This window comes from Lepus europaeus, chromosome 4, assembly GCF_033115175.1.
Source record: "Lepus europaeus isolate LE1 chromosome 4, mLepTim1.pri, whole genome shotgun sequence".
NCBI classification, from domain to species: Eukaryota; Metazoa; Chordata; class Mammalia; order Lagomorpha; family Leporidae; genus Lepus; species Lepus europaeus.
The window spans coordinates 4235737-4255043 of NC_084830.1; the positions used below are offsets into that span (position 1 = coordinate 4235737).

Below are 19307 nucleotides of genomic sequence, written 5' to 3' on the forward strand. Positions count from 1 at the left end.
GGCCTGCAATTTCACTGATCCTTAAGTGACATTTGCTGTCAGCCTGCTGACTGCTCAGCTTAACCTCTGCCAAGAAGTGGCCTTTGTTCAGAGAAACAAAAGCAGATCAATTAAATAGATAAGCAGCTTCCTGCTCTCAGAGGGGGGCTGTTTTCCTCCATCAGCAGATCCTGGGTGATGGAGCTGATGTTTTGGGATAAAAGCTCCCATTTCTTTTCTTTGAAATTCCCTTTCAGAGAGGGTTTGCTCCTTTAAACACTCCCAGAAAGCCAAGGAAAGCGTCCACTTATAAAGAGAATGAAAATTAGCACCCTGCATCTAGACAGGATTCTAGGGTGTGGTGACCTTGAAAAATCCCCGGGGCAGGAGGCCCTAGGGAGCCACACCACAAAGTGCTGTGGACCTGCACTGAATTCTAAGGGCCAAATTACCTGTAGGTGGTCAGCATAATCCTAAAATAGAGGCTCATTGTCCCTTTTGAAAGGTGAAGAAAACCAAGGTTTAGCAAGGTTAAATGCCAGCAAGGCAAAAACTTGTAGGTGGTCTAGCAGAGCTGATCCTTGCTAGTACAATTTCAGGACCCCATTACTTAGTGTTTCACTATACTCCTAGTAACACCAACAGCAGCACCAGCAGCCGGGACAGCTCCCAGTGGAGCTGCCCGCATGTCCCTCCGTGGCTTCCCCCATCACTGGGACAATGGGACGCAGAGGAGGGGTTCAGGGTCCTCTCACAGGTCAGGGTCTTGGTTCTTGGCGTCAAACCCAGTCCAGTTTCCATGATCTTCATTCATCTCACACCAATTTTCCAGTAAACCGACGGGCAGACTGTTACATTTCCTGTTCGACTTCCCTTCTCAAACAGCAGACAGAAAGACTTGCAGACAGAAAGATGAGCTTGTAAATGGAAGGTACCCCGGTGACCCTGCCATGGGACTGCTGTTGGCTTCGTTGTACAGCCCAAGGCTCTGGCTCTTCGTTGGCCCTGAGCGTTGACAAGAGGCTCCGGTTCCTTTGCTTGCGTCCGTGATTCAGTCTCCAGGGAGCAGCTTCCCTGAGATTTGGTTTGCCGATTTGCTGTTGCTCTTTCCAGCGGCTGTGTCTGGGGAGGGAAACACCAGGGCTGGTCCCAGAGCCCGAGTCTAGGTCTTTGCAACTGACTTTGAGAGACAGGGCTTGGGGATGGAGGCTACTGTGTGGTTAGCATCCACGTGGAAGGGTAAGGGGGATCAAGATGGTGATGACCCTGAGCCCCTAGGAGCAGGTGTTTCTGTAGAGGCAGATGTGAAAGCTTCTGCCATGATGGACACGATGAGTCTGTCCCCTGTGCAAAGGATTTTATCTCCTCTCCACATGTCTACCACCAGGTTCAGGGTCTGCAGGGGACCTGCTGTAGACCTGGAGTCACCCTGACGAGCAGTCAGCCTCCCCTGGGGGTTCCAGGTGATGCTGCGAAGGCAGCTGGGGTCTTCTACAGCTGCTAGACAAGTCGCCCGGGAACCCATCCTGTCCAGAAGATAAGCCGGGGCATTCAGTCCGGCTGTCTCCAGGAGCCGACATGGCTCTCCACACGTAGCAGCCTCCATCCTGAAAGATCTCACCACGCAGCCCCTGAAACTGGCTCTTCCAGTCATGGGGCATAGAGAACAGTCGGTCAGATGAAGGCCGTGCCTTCTTGGGCTGTGGTGCTGTGAGTGAGAAGGAAGAGCTGCTGGCTGATGGGTGACACTTAGCAAAGACAGGCTGCAGGCCCTCCAGGGCTGTGGGTACATGCATGGGACTTGGGGGCCAGTGGTTTCCCAATCTGCACTGTCTTATCAGCTGAGTGAGCTAGGCTTACTGGTGATAGGGCCAAGATGTTAGACTTCTCTGCACCCGGGGTCTCTGGACCACGTAGCCCATGTCCTAGGATGGATGTGAGCACAACATAAGGGTTGCTATACAAAGCACAACACTGATATGCATTGAACCCACATTCCTGCTAGAGGCCCTCACTTCTCCCTATCTACCCGAGTTCATAACAACCACAGCCAATTGTCAGGAGAGAGTAAATGAGTTTAAAGACACAGGCAGGGGGACAGCAGTGACCCGTGAGGACCACCTGGAGGGTGTGGGGCATCAGTTGCACTGCAGGGCTAGGCAGGTGTTTCCAGCTGCCGTGGGCAAAGGTCTTCCGGCAGGGAAGCAGCACGCCGACATCCAGAGGCACATTTAGACTGGAGGTCGCCTTCATCGGAGTCACAAAGGCCAACATCCTGAGAGCAACCCCCATACAGACGTAGCCGCTAAAGAATTATGGCACCGTGTGCTGGGTAAATAAAATCTCCCAGACCCAGAAAAACCTGCCCACGAAGGTAGGAGAGAGAGAAACCCGTTTTGTTAAGCAGTAAGCACTCAAACTGAACGTGAAGCCCATCGTAGGCAAGGCAGGGGCAGAAAGAAAGCTCCCTCTTTTACAATCGTCAGTCCATTGCATCCTCCAGCTACAGGGTTTGGTAGCACCAATTGGTTCACCCTGGATTCACCTGGTGATGGAGGTGGCCTTCTGTGCTAGCCCACTGGTGTTCCCCAAAGGAAACTCGTCACATCTCCATGGCAGGGGGTGGTTTTGCCGCTTGGAGCCAATCACCTGCCCAAGTTAGGCACCTGCTGTGCCACAGGAACCACAGGGAGTTGGAGGCACTGTCATTTTTGCTGATTATTCAGAGAGAGCGCTGCTAGGTCCTTGAGAAAGACATAAAGCCAGTGAAGAGCTATTTAACTTTTAAGAAGATTCACACCTAGTCCATGAGGACAGAGAAAGAATTCACAGTGACAGGCTTCCGAAGTAAGTGTTCTGAGGAAAGGAAAAAGGGGTAGGGTCTCTTCCTTCATTTTAAACAGAGAAGGAAGTCCCTACAATTAAGCTTTCAATAAACATCTTGCAAAGAAATGAATTGGTACATTTCCCGGAATATAGCTCTGTTGGGTTTATTGTTGCATAGAAACTAAAGTTGTACCTATGAAATTTACATTCATTAAATAAAAGCTTTTAAAAATATTTTTAAAAATTAAAATACGAAATGTAGCTGTCTCCCAGTCAGGTGGGCTTCCTCACTATAAATCTGGTCCCTTGACCTTGCAAAACCAGGGAGACAGACATCAGGCCATGGGAACTGCCTAGGAAAGCAAGTAGGCCAGGGAGGGCCAGCTTGGATATTTGATGATCAGATGGACAGATCTGGATCAAATTCCAGGCCTTGCTTTTTATTATCTGTGTGGCCTCAGGTGAATTCGTTAGCTATTTGGGCTTCATATTTCTTATCTAATATTTCTAGATTTCATATCTAACCCATGTGCCATAGAGTAGCCTCACCGGCCAAATTACATATCACAGCTATATTAACTATTTTTCTGCAGCAGCTCAGGATATAAACAAAGGAATACATGTAGCAGGATGTCGTGTGGAGAGGCCTGGCAGAGTAGGGGTTCTGCAAATGTCAGTCCCCTCTTCTGGAAGGAAATGAGTCAGGCTTGGGGGTGGCTGTGTTTGCTTTGATCCCCGACTGTGGTGGGCAGGGAGACAAGGCCAACTGTGGAGATTCTTGAGCTACTGACATTTCCATTGTCGCCAGATGATTGCTGAAAGGACTCCAAACCCAGACTGCGGCCTGGAGTTTGAAAAGAAACCATTTGCCTTTAAGGCCATTGTCCTAAATGTCAGGGAAGCAGTGTGCTATTCTATGCCACTTCTTTTCATTGATTCCGAAGCAGCCAGCAGACACTCTGTTGGCTTTATAGATTTAGAAACAGGAGAAATGAATGCATGCAAAAATGGTGAAATGAATACTCTTCTGCTTGGAATCCATTTATTTTCCTCCTCTAAGCAATGACATTAACACTTCTGGTGTTAGCTCACACAACCCCAGTGTACACAGGGAGGTAGGAGGTAGGTACAATAGTCTGGATGGGAGGAGGGCTGGACTCGCTATTTCAGTGAGATTTGTGGGGTTCTGCACCTCTGAGGACACTCCTGTGATGACCTTCCCTGCAACCTTCATTTCTGGGCACACAAACTAAGAGCAGAGAAAGGATGATCTACTCAAGGATGTCATGTTGAAGGTGACAGGCATTGGTTCACAGCCAAGATCAACCAGCTGCCAAGGACCTATTTCACTGCATAATGGATTCTTTTAAAGGAACAGAGGTGGATTTCTTTAATAACATTTGAGTTAAATACACTTATTAACACAGAACATGCAGAACCATCGTGAGTGACAGCTTAGAGATTTGGAACTTCGATGCTTTCAGGATTAGTCTTTAAAACTCTGGTAAGTTGTGCGTTCTGTCTAAATGATCAGGTCTCATGATGGTGATAATGACGATGGCAATGATAACAGGACGCTGACGTTGGTGATGACAAGGACAATGCTATAGTGATGGGATGGTGGTGATGACAAGGACAATGCTATAGTGATGGGATGGTAGTGATAACGAGGACAGTGGTGATGATGAAGATGATGAAGATGATGAGGATTGTGGTGGTGATGAGATGGTGGTGGTGACGACGTTGGTGCAGTGACAATGATGACCACAGTGGTGATGGCAATGATGATGAGGATGGGTGATAATGATTGTGGTGGCAGTGATGGGATCATGACACTGAGACGACACTGGTGCGGATGAAGACCAGGGTGGTGGTGGGGACACCTGTGGTGGTAGTGATGTGAAGATGATGTTGATGACAATGGTGGTTATGAAGGTGATAGTGAGTTTATAATAACAGGATCATGATAAAAATGAGGAATACGATAAGGATGATGATGGTGTATCTGTGGTCGTGGTGATGGGATTCTGCCGATGTTGCTGGCAATGGTGGTGCAGTGACGATGGCTGTAGTGGTGATGACCACGGCAGTGAGTGTGACGGCGACAGTGACGATGAGCATATTGGTGGTGATGACGAGAGGATAACATCCACTCTCTATTGAGGGCTAACACTGAGCTTGTCACTCGTCTTGGCACTTTGTAGATTTTATGGCAGCTGCTTCTCACAGCAACCCAGTAACCATGATGATGGTGACGACGATTTCAGAAGTAAGCAGACAGTTGAAGCACTTTGCCCAATGAGATGCAGTTAGGTTAATGACACAGTCAGGATTAAAATTTAAAATAACAAAAGCAGTAGTGATATTTATTGAGTTCTCATTGTGTTCTGAGCTCTGTGCTGTTTTCCATGTAGTGTCTGACTTCACTCTCCCCACGTTTCCTGACAGTCATCACTATCTTGTTTTCTATGTAGTTTTACAAAGACAACTCTGAGAGTGTAAGTGACTCCTCACAGGCTCAGCCCTGGGGGGTTGGGGAGGGACATATGAGCGGAGAATCTTCCTCAGAACCCCTGTCCATCACCATCTCAACTTCTCCTTCATCCTCACCCTCACTCTGCAGCTTGCAGACACAGTGCCACTTTTCCCTCTTTCCCTTTCATGCCCATCATACCCACCCCCACTTTCCTGCAAACTGATTCTGTTATTGTCCTGGATCTTTTAGCCAGCCCATAATGGAGTCACAGCTGAACCATACAACAGTTGTATATCCTTTTAAAGGCTTACAGTGCCTACAACTAAATCCAGATGTAGGTGTTGACATACAAGGATCTCAAGGAAATGGACCTGTCTCAACCCTTCCTTGACTCCAAAATCCATTTAACCCTTTAACCCCTTCTGCCAACAATTGCTTAGATCTAGGCCTTGTGGTTTCCAACTGCTGCCACCATGCCTGACACACATCAGGAACTTTTTAAGTGAGTGTTGGAGAATGGATGGATGGATGGACGAGTTCTTTTCTTGTGTATGAAATATAGCTGCAATAAGTTTCTGATGACTTTTCTTTTTCCCAAGGGAAGTCCAGGAGAACGTGGTACTGATGGTGAGGTTGGACAGAAAGGTGATCAGGTAAAAAACAATTTCCTTTATAATGAATCCATCACCCTGAAGAAGGATTGGTTTTCTCCTCGGTAGCTTCCATTCTGCTACTCCTGCTGCCATTCCTCGTCTCTTCATTTCCTGCAGTAGGAATTTTGTAATCATATTTTTATGGTTCCCATCTTGACGTTGGTGGTTCAGTGCCGTCTCTCTCTTCCTCTTTTTAAGTTATCCTTTGTCATCTGGGCCGTGTCTAGTTCACTAAAATGCTATCATTTATTACCAGATGTCCGCTTCCACCTCCCGAGCACTTGCTGTATGACTCTCACGGTGCCAGTTGCAATGTTTCACAGATGCCCGTGCTCTGGTCACTGCCCATGGACCCACTCTCCTAATGCATTGGAGGGTGGCACCCGGAGGGACTCAGGGCACTGCCTTCCCACATCTTCTGCGCAGTGCTGCCGACCCATCCTGCACAGCCCCTTCCAGCAGCCTTTCAGCCAGTGAGCTTGGCAGCTGTGCGTCTGCTTTGCTACTGTCATTGTTTTCTCACTTTTCCTTCTCTCACCTGCCCTCCCACTCTATTTCCCACCATTCTCTGCATCTCTGCCATGCTGCTTGCCAGGAACTGCCCAAGGCTCTGAGATACAGAAGGTGCAATGGGCCAGTCTCTGATGTCACAGGGCTGGCAGTTCAGGCAGGGAGGGAGGCACACGACCCAACAGCTACTCCACAGGCAGTGAGAGAAGAGCCGCACCCAGGGTCTGCACGAGACACTCAGCATTCTGGGGCATGTGGAGAATGAAATGTGTCCAGGTTATCCTCCTAAGGATAACTCGCCAATGGCAAGGCACTCTGCAGTGAGTGTTGTGGCTGGTGTTTTCCTGAGGCAGGGCCTGGAGGTGGAGGGCAGGGACATAATTTGTTTTGGTGGTTTCCTTGGTTTTAGAACAGCCTTGTACAAGACTGCACACTTTGTACTATTACTTGTTTGGTTCTTTTTCTGATACACAGTATACTCTGCTCCATGTCAAGAACGAATCTCTTGAAATAGTAATATTGTTGTAGTAGGGATGTCATAATTCAGTTAACCTAACAATTCCCACTATATTATATATATGTGTGTGTATGTATGCATCAATAAATGTGTGTGCATTTGATTCTAATTTTTTTTATTACAGAGCACCTAAAACATACCTTCAAAGTGGAGAGTGTAGTAAGATCAACCCCATGTGCCCAGTGCCCAGCTCCAGGAGCTTGGAGCTCTCAATGACCTCTCTCCTGTCCATGTCCTCACCACCTCCCCACTACCCCCTCCCGCCATGTTATTTTGGTGAAAATCCTCTGTCAGGGCATATTTGTTATTGCAAATGTTGTCAGCTGCTCTCTCCACCTAGGGAAGCATGAGTGATCCATGAAAATGAGGTTCTTTTGTTGTCAGACTTGTTGTTGGGTTTAAAAGGTGGATTTTGAGTCATTGCCTGAAATTTGGTATTTGCAAAAGATTAATATGACTCATAAAAGTGTTTTAACAACTGCCTCTTGTGTTTTTCTAGGGTCATCCTGGAGTTCCAGGCTTCATGGGGCCCCCAGGGAACCCAGGACCACCAGTAAGTAATACACATGAATCCCCTCCTTGGCACTTGAGTTCATGTCTACACCTGCTGCAGATGGTATCCCACTGGACCTCTCTCTTGTCTTAAGTGATGAGCTGAAACCCAAGAAGTACCCAAGGATATAGTGAAAGTACAAGTCCCTGAGGCACCCAGGGAGAGCAGAGAGGGGATCGGGCAGCCTGCATGGACTGTGTAATTAATCAGGGTGACGTTGGGTCTGAGGATCATCAAAGGAGAAATGACAGCAGCATTTCAAAGTTAGGCTCTCAAGTAAAGAATGTAGAAGCAGCACTCCCATTTTCATGGGAGCCTGTCCTATGGTGAGAGGTCCTTAGGGTCAGCCCAGTGCCTGTAGAAGCCAGCTTTTCCTGGATTGACTTCAATTAACACCGCAATGATAATGACTACAAATTATGACTACAAATTGTTGCTATTAGCAGCTCAATCATTATTCTGGGGCACTTGTGAAAACCTCAACGTATACCATCCATGCCATCCCATTTGTTGGGCCTTGTAAGTGTGCAGTCCCCCTGTTCTGGCTGTGGGCTTGACACTGATGCCTTACTGTCATTTCCTTCCCCTTCAGCCCAGGCTGCCTAGCTTAGTCATGTTGCTCTTCTGCATGTAGTCCACTGCCCTTGCAGCCTAAAGACCCATGGAGGGTGGCCTTGGCCACAGATGCTAGGGCTCAGTGTTGGCCAAGCTCAGGGCCAGTCTGCTGGAATTTCACGTGGGTTCTACAGACTTCGCAGAGGGTCACTGGCGATGACTTACAGACCTCTCAAAAGGATCCTTGTTCCAGTAGAGACCAACAGGTCATCTCAGAGCGCAACACAAGTTCCGTTAGGATCATGAAGTCAAGGTGTACAAAATCAAGCTTGCTTATGTTCCTTTTAAAAAAGCTTACCACTGACTTCTAATTGTGACTGTGGGGTAATTATTCAAACAAATCAAGTTGTGTTAAATGCATTTCTTCAGTTAAATCCCATGAGAGCATCTTTCACTTCATGGGTGACTTTTACAGCAAACTCGTAAAGGCAGAAATCACCTCTAGTGGCACTAACAGCTCTCTCTGCTGTCCAGGGAGCCTTCCTCCCATCTTTCTGATCCAGCTCGCTTTCCCTTCATCAAGGTGCCTTTGATGCCAACCTCCTTTTTAATTTCTCAGCCATGGTTCCTCACAGGTACGATGCTGCATGGTGCACACTGGTGAAGGATATTTTAGGGGATGGACCAATTTGCCACATTTCATAGAATTATATTTTTAAACTTTTATTTATTTAGTAAATATAAATTTACAAAGTACAGTTTATGGATTACAATGGCTTTTTCCCCCCCATAACTTCCCCCCCACCAGTAACCCTCCCATCTCCCACTCCCCCTCCCATTCCATTCACATCGATTCATTTTCAATTATCTTTATATACAGAAGATCAATTCAGTATATATTAAGTAAAGATTTCAACAATTTGTACACACACAGAACAAAGTGTAAAATACTGTTTCAGTACTAGTTATAGCATTACTTCACATTGGACAACACATTAAGGACAGATCCCACATGAGGAGTTAAGTACACAGTGACTCCTGTTGTTGACTTAACAATTTGACACTCTTGTTTATGGCGTCAGTAATCTCCCTAGGTTCTAGTCATGAGTTGCCAAGGCTATGGAAGCCTTTTGAGTTCCCCAACTTTGATCTTATTTAGACAAGGTCATAGTCAAAGTGGAAGTTCTCTCCTCCCTTCAGAGAAAGGTACCTCCTTCTTTGATGACCTGTTCTTTCCACTGGGATCTCGCGTGCTGAGATCTTTCATTTAGTTTTTTTTTTTCCCCAGAGTGTCTTGGCTTTCCATGCCTAAATACTCTCATGGGCTCTTCAGCCAGATCCTAATGCCTTAAGGGCTGATTCTGAGGCCAGAGTGCTGTTTAGGACATCTGCCATTCTATGAGTCTGCTGTGTATCCTGCTTCCCACGTTGGATCGTTCTCTCCCTTTTTGATTCTATTAGTTAGTATTAGCAGATACTAGTCTTGTTTATTTGATCCCTTTGACTCTTAGACCTATCAATGTGATCAATTGTGAACTGAAATTGATCACTTGGACTAGTGAGATGGCATTGGTACATGCCACCTTGATGGGATTGTATTGGAATCCCATGGCACATTTCTAACTCCACCATTTGGGGCAAGTCTGATTGAATGTGTCCCAAATTGTACATCTCCTCATAGAATTATTTTTTAAAAGGATTTTTTAAATTTGAAAGGCAGAGTGATAAGGGAGGAAGAAATAAAGAAGGGGGAAGGGAAACAGTGTGACCTTCTGTCTGCTGGTTTACACCCCAAATGGGCACAACAGCCAGGCCTGAACCAGGCTGGGGCCAGGAACCAAGAACTCCGTCTGGGTCTCCTGCATGGGCGGCAGGGGCCCAGTTGTGTGGGCGATCTTCCCCTGCTTTCCCAGGCACATTAGCAGGAACAATCAGGGCTTGAACTGGCCCTCTGCTGTGCAACGCTGGCATCAGAGGTGGCAGCTTAACCTGCTGCTCACAATGCTGGTCCCTTCATGAATCTCTGCAGTCCTTCAAGACTGACAGTTTCACTTAGTTAACTGCTTTGCATTGTATTTGTGTATGTTGTGGTCCCCAACAGTCTGTCACAAGAAACACTGATAAAAGTGGCAGTACAATGTGTAGTGGAGACAAGCATTTACAGCAAGCAAAGGATATTTGAGAAGAACTAAGTTTGTAACAAAGTAGCTCATTTGCAGATAATTTCATGTCACAGTAACTTTAGCTTTCCTGTGCAATCTAACAGCTGAGGAACTCAGAAAATGTGTATTGGGTTAAAACCCTGTCTCCACTTCACCATCGTAGTCCCAAAGTCTTCCCTGCAAATGAAACCCTGATCTCTTCTCATTAGAAATTGCAGAAACTTAAGATTCCAAGACAACTATAGGAGATGAGCCCTGGTTTATTGTCCTTCTGCTAGGTGGTGAATATGAGGCTCAGAAATGAAGATAACCAGAAGCCAGCTTTGTCTGCTGATATGTGCTTTCAGTTTGCTCAGATGTTTATTAAGCTTCTATTTTGTGTCATGCCATGGACTGTTACTTGCCTTTGGGAAGGGAAGTGGGGTGAGCGCCCCTTCAGGTTCACCAGGTATGCAATAGAAGAAACCCAGAACAGAAAACTCATCCTCCCGATCACATTTTTTGGCTTGTGTTTTTGTTTTGAGTGCTTATTATTTACCAGGCTCTGTCCAAGGTACCCACACAGGCTGGCTACTACTTTGTTTATTTTTAGTGCTCGCTCGGAACCCTGCTTCCAAATACAGCCCTTACCCTGTTTCCAATATGTAGTAGGGTATTCAGTTCCACACTGGAAAATCATAAGTCTAGGATGTCTGAAGCTTTTGCCAAAGTCAAGTAGAAACATCAAGAAGGAAGTAGAAACCCTATTGTTTCCTTAGCTGTGGACTAGATGTATAATTAAAGCAGGAACCTTAGCCTATGTAAGGGCTATCTATCTTCCCACCTGTCTTTCATGGACATTGACTGTGTTCTTACACAGAAGAGATGGAGGCAAACCAGACTACATATCATGCCAGCAACTTGCCATCAATACCAAAGAAGACATGTGTTCTACAGCTACATCCTGTTTGAGGTCCAAGCTGTAGTCACTTCTATGACCCTACACCTTGGCTGGCACTTGGTACCACACAGGCACTCAGGAAATGTTTGTGAAACAGGTGGAGGCTGTTGGACATGTGGGAGAACTGTGAGCACTTGCTGGTTTCTGCCTCCATACTTAGTGAACATCTGCGGCCCCTCTGGTGTTGGGGTGTGTGACAGACACTCATAACGATGGGGAGCCCTTTAAGAAGGCCTTTAGTCTGTGTCTGGTGCTGGCTACTTCTTTATATATATATTCATTTATTCAGTTCTCTTACCCCATGAGAAATTGGTGTTCTCCCTCTCTCCTTTTTCCAAAGAAGCTGAGATGATGGGGAAAGGAAGTTGCCTGGGTTACAGCCAGCTAGGGGGAAACAGGTGTGGGTCCAGGTGCTCTGATCCTAAGAGGTTACACTCCTAACCATGCCCTCTGTTCTGTGCTGAGCCCCTTGTAACTCATTGCTCTTCATCTCCTTGTGGCACGATTGTCTGCAGCCCTGTTGCTGTTAAGGAAATCAAACTTTAGAGATCCCGTGTGACGAAAGCTAAAGGCATACATGTGTGTTGGTCTAATGATCGATTGCCTTCTTCATCCAGGCAGCATGACTCCTAATTCATACACTTATTCAAGAAATACTTTAATTATTTATTATTTATTTGAAAGGAAGAGTTACAGAGAGGGGGGAAAGAGAGAAAAAAATATTCCATATGCTGGCTCACTCCCCAAATGGCCACAGTGGCCTGGGATGGGCCAAACTGAAGCCAGGAACTAGGAACTTCCTCTGTGTCTCCCATGCAGGTGCAAGGACCCAAGAACTTGGGCCATCCTCCACTCCCATCTCAGGCACATTAGGAAGGAGCTGTATCAGAAGTGGTATAGCTGGGACTTGAACCAGTGCCCATATGGGATGCCAGCATTGCAGGCAGTGGCTTTACCAGCTACACCACAATGCCAGATCCTCACAAAACATTGAGTGTCCACTATATTCTAGCCACTGTTTTAGTCCCCAGGACAGAAGGGAAAAGGAAAACTGTTGACTTCAAGAGGCAGGATATGCGTGGGAGGAGGAAGACAGAAATAAACAGAAGCTAAGTCCATCAGCACCAGGAGGTCAAATGCTGGCACGGGCAGTAAAAGCTCAGGAGTGCCAGGGAAGTGAGGACCATGGGCTTGCAGTCTGGCGTCTGGTGGGCAGACAATGCCTCACCAAGAATCAGAGCTTGGGGTGGGAGGCTGTGAGCCCTGTGGATGTACCGGGGCTTGAATGCAGGCAGTGCAAACAGCATGTACAGGAGCCCAGGCCTCACTTGGCTTGCTTTCCAGTAGGAAAGATCCCTCCATTTATCCACCTATGTGTCTCCTCCTCCCTGAGTTAACTCAAACAACTGGCGGTTTCATCTCCCTGGAGGATAAATACAGTTGTTCATTTAATGCCGTATGTTCTTACATGTTCTTTGATATTAGCTGAAAATGGGCGTTATAAAGTGAGACCATTTCCTATTAAGTGGTCTTAGGGATCTCTGACTGGCTAATGCATAGGTCCTTCCAGAAGTGTGGTCACTGTTCTAGTATCTTTGTATTATCAGAGAGTAGCTCAGCCAGATGAGGAAGAAAGGGGCACCTTTGAAACACTTATGGGTTGGGAAGCTGGCAGGGTCAGAGTCTAAGATCCGTACCTTGCTCCATAGACAAGGGGAGGGCCCTGATGCCCTCTGTCCATGTTCACAAGAAACTAGTTTTCTGTCTTGTCTTTTTCAGGGAGCTGATGGAATTGCAGGAGCTGCTGGACCACCAGGAATCCAAGGGCCACCAGTAAGTCCTTTGGAGTGCTGGATCTGCCTTCAGTCTGTCTCTAGACCTCTCCAATACCCAAAGTGTTTGCTAAACCAACTCTGAATCTCTCTACCTCCTGTGGCTCACACATTCTCTACAAGTCTTGCAGTAATACTGCAGGAGACATCAATTTCTGTTGGAGCCACGGTGACTTTGCCACTGAAATAAAGGTTTGGATGAAATGATCGAACAATCTGTGGTTCCAGAATTCAGTTCTCAACCACCATGCAAATCATGGTGCATGCAAACCACCAGTGCAAACAGTCCATACCTATAGGCCCCATATCCCTTCTCTTTGTCAGTCTGGTTGCTCCTGTGAACAAGGAAAAGGGGGTTGGATAGACCAGAAGCTAACCTTCCCTGAATCTATGGTATGCACCAGGGAAATATCAGGTAACAGTAGCACCATCACCCCACAGTTCAGAAGATGAGCATGTAATTAAGGAGAGAGAAGTCCCCGGTAAGGGTCCCCAAATCACAACTGGTAGAGTTGACATTTGAAGCAAGGCTTTTTCTCTACAAAACCAGAATTGGTTTTTGGCAGCTTCATGCATTAAATGAATTCTTCATTTCAATGCCATAAAGCAAAAGGTGATATGCAGTTTGGCGAGTATTGTGCTATTAGGCCATAGCTGCATGAAATTTAAAGGAATACGCAGTGCATTAATATCCCTTACCTCACCTTATCCCCCCCTTTGCTTTAGCCCTGTGAGTTAGGTCCTGAATCATTGTCCTCACTTAAAATAAGGAATGTAGATATTGTGGAAGTGACAATTTAGGGTGACAGGAAGCGTCAGAGTAGGGCACAACCCCAGCCTATAGGAATTACAACATCCTATTTCTTAAGTTTTAAAAAAGTTATATGAGAACAAATTTCTCGTATTTCTTATATACAGTGTTAAGAGCATGATACTCCACAACCTTCCTTCCTTCCCTCCCTTGCTCCCACCTTCCCTCTTTTTTATTTTTAATTTTTAAAATGACATACTTTCCATCTATTTTATAGTCACAAGCTTCACCATCCACTAAATAAACAAGTAGGAGGTAGCAAAAACGCTGTTCCTCAAGAGTGTAGACAAGGGCTACAAGCACGACTCAAATCATAAAGTGTCAATTTCACTCCTATACATCACAATTTTTTTGGACTCAGTATATTAGTTACTGCAAATCGAGGGAAGTGTATTATATCCATCTTTTTGCGATTGTCTTATTTCTCTAAGAATAATGGTCTCCAAATGCATCCATTTTGTTGCAAAAGGATTTTGTCTTATTTAATGGATGAGTGGTATCCCATCACATATATATACCACAATTCCTTTATCTAGTCATCAGCTGGTGGACATCTGGGTTGATTCAATCTTAGCTGTTACAAGTTTAGCTGCTATAAACAAGAGGGTACAGATAACTCCTTCATATGCCGATTTCACTTCCTTTGGATGAATTCCTAGGAGTGGAAGGGCTGGGTCATACGGCAGATCTATTTTCAGATTTCTGAGGGATTGCCATACTGTCTTCCATAATGGCTGCACCAGTTAACCTTCCTAGCATCGGTGGATTTGGGTACCTTTTCCTCCACATCCCCACTATTATTTATTTTTGGATTTTTGGCTGATAGCCATTCTGACTGGGGTGAGGTAAAACCTCATTGTGATTTTCATTTTCCTAAGGATGAGTGATTCTGAGCGTTTTGCCATGTGTCTGTTGGCCATTTGAATTTCATCCTTTTAAAAAATGTCTTAATATTCTTAGCCCATTTTTTAACTAGATTGTTTGTTTTGTTGATTTTCTTAAGCTCTCCTTATATATTCTGGATAATAAACTTTTATCAGATGCAGAATTTGAAAATATTGTCTCCCATTCTGTCAGTTGCCTATTTACTTTGTTGAGTGCTTTCTTTATTGCACAAAGGCTTCTTAGCTTGATGTATCATTTATATATTTTTGCCTTTATTGCTTGTGCTTCTGGAGTCTTATCCAACAATCTTTGTCTATGCCAATGCCTTGCAGTGTTTCCCCTGTTTTCCTCTAGCAATTTAAGGCTTTCAGGTCTTAGGTTTAGACCCCTGACCCATTGTGAGTTGATTTTTGTATAGGGTGTAAGGTAGAGATCTCATTTCATAATTCTGCAAGCAGAGATCTGGTTTTCCCAACACCATTTGTTGAAGAGACTGTCCATTCTCCAGGGAGTGATTTTAGCTAATTTGTCATGGATTAATAGGTTATAACTCTCTAGATTTATTTCTGGAGTTTCCATTCTGTTCTAGTTGTCTCCATGTCTATTTTTGCGAAGTGTCAGGCTGCTCTATAATAGATCTTGACATCTGGTATTGTGATTCCTCTATAGCTTTAATTTTATTGTTTAGGATTGCTTTAACTATTTTTTTCAGAGCTGAGAAAAACATCTTTGATATTTTGATGGGATCACATTGAATCAGTAAATGGCTTTGTGTAGTATGGACATTTTCATATTATTCCAATCCATGGACATAGAAGACTTTTCTAATTTTTGTGTCTTCTATTAATTTAATTAATGTTTTATAATTTACATTATAGAAATCCTTGGTAAAATTTATCCCAAATTGTTTAATTTTTTTTGTAACTATTGTGAATGAGTCTAATCTTATAAGTTTTTTTCTCAGCCATGGCATTGTCTTTGTATACAAATACTGTTGATTTTTGATATAAAGAATTTATATCCTCCTGCTTTGCCAAACTCTTATGAGTTCCAGTAAAAAATATTCAACAAAATACCAGCTAACCAAATCTAACACTATATCAAAACAGACCAAGTGGGATTTATCCCTGGTATGCAGGGATGGTTCAACATATGCAAATTAATAAATGTGAAACATCACATTAAAAATTGAAGAATAAAAACCATATGATTATCTCAATAGAGGCAGAGAAAGAATTTGATAAAACATGAGTTTTTCATGATAAAGACCTTAAGCAAATTGAGTATAGAATGAACAAACATACCTCAACACAACCAAGGCAATATATGACAGACCCACAGCCAGCATCATATTGAATGAGAAAAATCTGGAAACATTTCCACTAAGATCTTGAACCAGACATGGATGTTTACTCTCATTATTATTCAATATAGTTCTGGAAGTTTTAGCTAGAGCTGTTAGACAATAAAAAAAATCAAAGGGATACAAATGGGAATGGAGGATGTCAAATTATCCCTGTTTGCAGAGGATATGATCCTATACATAGCAGCATCCTATTACAAGGCTGGCTGGAAAAGTGGTCCAGATACTTGACCTGATATCTGGACTCTTGTAAAAAAGGCAATTTAATAATTTCCTCCTCCTCAGACATGGAGGACAAAGTCTAGTTGGATTACTTTAAGTCCCAAGTCTACAGGATACAAATATCCATTTGAAAAGTGCCAGGTTAGTGTTCTTTCTGCTACTTCACCTTGCACCACTGAGTAGGATGGTCAAGGAGGGGCTGTGGGTATTGAATGATGACAGCCCACGTCTCTCTGAAGGATCATCATCTGCTCCAATTTCTTAAAGCAGCTTACCTAGAAGTCCCAAGATGAATAAAATAGAATATAGCTCAGGCAGCTTTTTATTGAGTCTCAGAGTAAAGGATTTCCCCACTAAACATAAACATAATGGACTGTTTGCCCAAGAAAACTTGGATGCGAAGCCCAGATGTGAAATCATTACCTTCCTAGTAACTGAGTTATGTTGAACAAGACCTTGATTCTGTCCTGGGACCCTCAGCAAGTTATGGCTGCTTTGACACTGTCCGTGGTCCTGATACTGTGGCCTGACCCTCAAATCAGGATAGAGTGCAGTTTTCTTCACCCAAAGAATGAGTCTTGGCAGATGAAAAAACAAAAAAAAAATATTTAAACAGGAAATAATAATAAAAGTGATACATACAGACCTAAAATTTTCCATTTCTACTGTATTTGAAGTAAACTATCTGTCAACATTTTTTTAAAAAGTTATTTGAAATGCAGAGTGAGAGACTGAGAAGAAACAAGTGAGAGATCTGTTGGTTCTCTCCCTAAGTGCACACAACAGCCAAGGCTTGGCCAGACAGAAACCAGGAACTGTGTCTCTTTCCCATGTATCGGTGCCAGGGGCCAACGTGTTGGAACCGTCATCCACTACCTGCCCAGGGGGGGTGCACTAGTAGAAAGCTCAATTGCAAGTGGATGCAGGACTCTATTCTAGGCCCTCCGATATGGGATTCAGGCCTCCATATGCTCACTCCACTATTTATCAATTATTTTTACATAGCATGATGGCCTGTGTTTTGATTTTGAGTCTCCTGGAGACTCCTGATTTTATTATACCAGAAAACCTCCTCCCATCTATTGGTTGTGGTTTTTTAAAAGTAGCTGGAGAATGTAACACCTGTGAAGATGAACTTAGAATCCTAGGTTGTGAGGGTTTTTTTTCTAATTCTTTCTTCATCAAGGGTAGGATTTCTAATTTTATTAAATGTATTTATGGTATACAACATAAGGTTTCATACATTTATCTTTTGTCTTTGCTTATTAAAATATTTAACATACTTTTTAGCATTAAAAATATATTAACAGTAATTATACCAATTTATGGGGCACAAAGTATATTTCAGTACAATGTGTACTGATAAGATCAGGATGATTAACATTTTCCTCACTTTGTCATTACTTTATCACTAGAGTCCTAGAGCTCTTCCCTTCTATGTGCTCAGAAAAAGCAAAACAGGTTATTGTGAGCTATAGTCACCCAACTGTGCTGTATGACCTAGGAACTCACTCCTTCTATCCAACTCTAATCTGGTCCCCATGACCCAACTGTAACCCCTCTCCTAGTCTCTGATAATTACTATTCTATGTTCAAGTTGAACTTATTTTAGCTTCTACATAGAAGTAAGACCGCATGTGGTATTTTTCAGTGTCTGGCTAGTTTCATTTAATATAAGGTCGTCCAGTTCCATCCATTTTGCTGCAAATGACAGGATTTCATTCTGGTTTGTGGTTGAATAGTATTCCATTGTGTATACTTACCACATTTTCTAATCCGTTCATCCAGTGATGGATACCTTGGTTGATTCTGTATTTTGGTTGTTTTTAATAGTGTTGCAGTAAACATGGTGGCGCAAGCATCTCTTTGATATGATTTAATTTCTTTTGGATGTATACCTAATAGTGTGATTGCTACATCATGTAGTTGTTGTATTTCTAGTTTTTAAAGTAATCTCTTTACTGCTTTCCACAGTGGCCATACTAATTTACATTTCCATCAATGGTGTGTAAGTGTTCGTCCTTCTCCAAATCATTACCAGCATTTGTTACTTTGTCTTTTTTGATAATAACCATTAACTTGGCTGGGATGGCACCTAATTGGGGTTTTGACTTGAATTTAATTGACAACTTGAGTTGACTTCTACATATGGTGAAAGGTAGGGATCTATTTTCATATATCCTATTTTGCCAGCACCATTTATTGAAAAGGCTGCCCTGTCTCCAATATACATTCCTGGCAACCTCATCAAAAATCTGTTGGCTGAATATACATGAGTTCTCTGTTCTGTTCCATTGATCTATGTATTGTTTTTTATGCCAGTACCATGCTGTTTCAATTATTCTAGAGACAAACATTATCAACCCAATCCCTATCAAAATACCAGTGCATTCTTTACCGAAATAGAAAAGCAATTCTAAAATCCATATGGAACCATTGAAGACTCAAAATAGCCTTTGGTCCTGACCATAGCTATCTGCTAACGCAGACCCTGGAGGGCAACAGTGATGGATCCAAGAGTTGGGTCCCTGCCACCCCTCTGGGAGACCTGGAATGAATTCTCATGTCTCAGCTTTGTCCTCAGCCTAGTTCCAGCCATTGAAGGCATTTGGGGAATAAGCAAGTAATGGGAACACTCTCTCAAATTAATTAGTTTAATGGGATGCATTGGAACACCTGATGGTACAGCATACTACAAAGCTAGTTTCCATACCAAAGGTAGGTAAGGGGCCCAGGCACTCTGGAGTGGTGGGTGGATATAGGTGTCTTAATCACTGGGTCAAGTGCCCACCCCTAAGCTTTACTTATTTTTGTTTTGCTCAAAATCACTCTGGCTATTCTGAGTCTTTTGTGATTCCATATGGATTTTACAACTGTTCTATTTCTGTAAAGAATACATTGGTATTTTGATGGGGATTGCATCGATGATGTCTACCAGGTTCTCTGCCACAGGAACTGCCTTTTTTTTTTTTTTTTTTTGACAGGCAGAGTGGACAGAGAGAGACAGAAAGGTCTTCCTTTGC

At 43.8% G+C, this 19307-nt stretch overlaps 1 protein-coding gene across 1 annotated transcript in view; it reads left to right on the forward strand.

The window, feature by feature from the left end:
* Positions 1-19307, forward strand: part of COL22A1 (collagen type XXII alpha 1 chain) — a 241976-nt gene that overhangs the window by 182309 nt on the left and 40360 nt on the right. The window contains exons 46-48 of the mRNA XM_062189414.1: positions 5881-5934; positions 7461-7514; positions 12951-13004. Of these exons, the coding sequence (XP_062045398.1) occupies positions 5881-5934; positions 7461-7514; positions 12951-13004 (162 nt within the window). The remainder of the gene's footprint in view (positions 1-5880; positions 5935-7460; positions 7515-12950; positions 13005-19307) is intronic.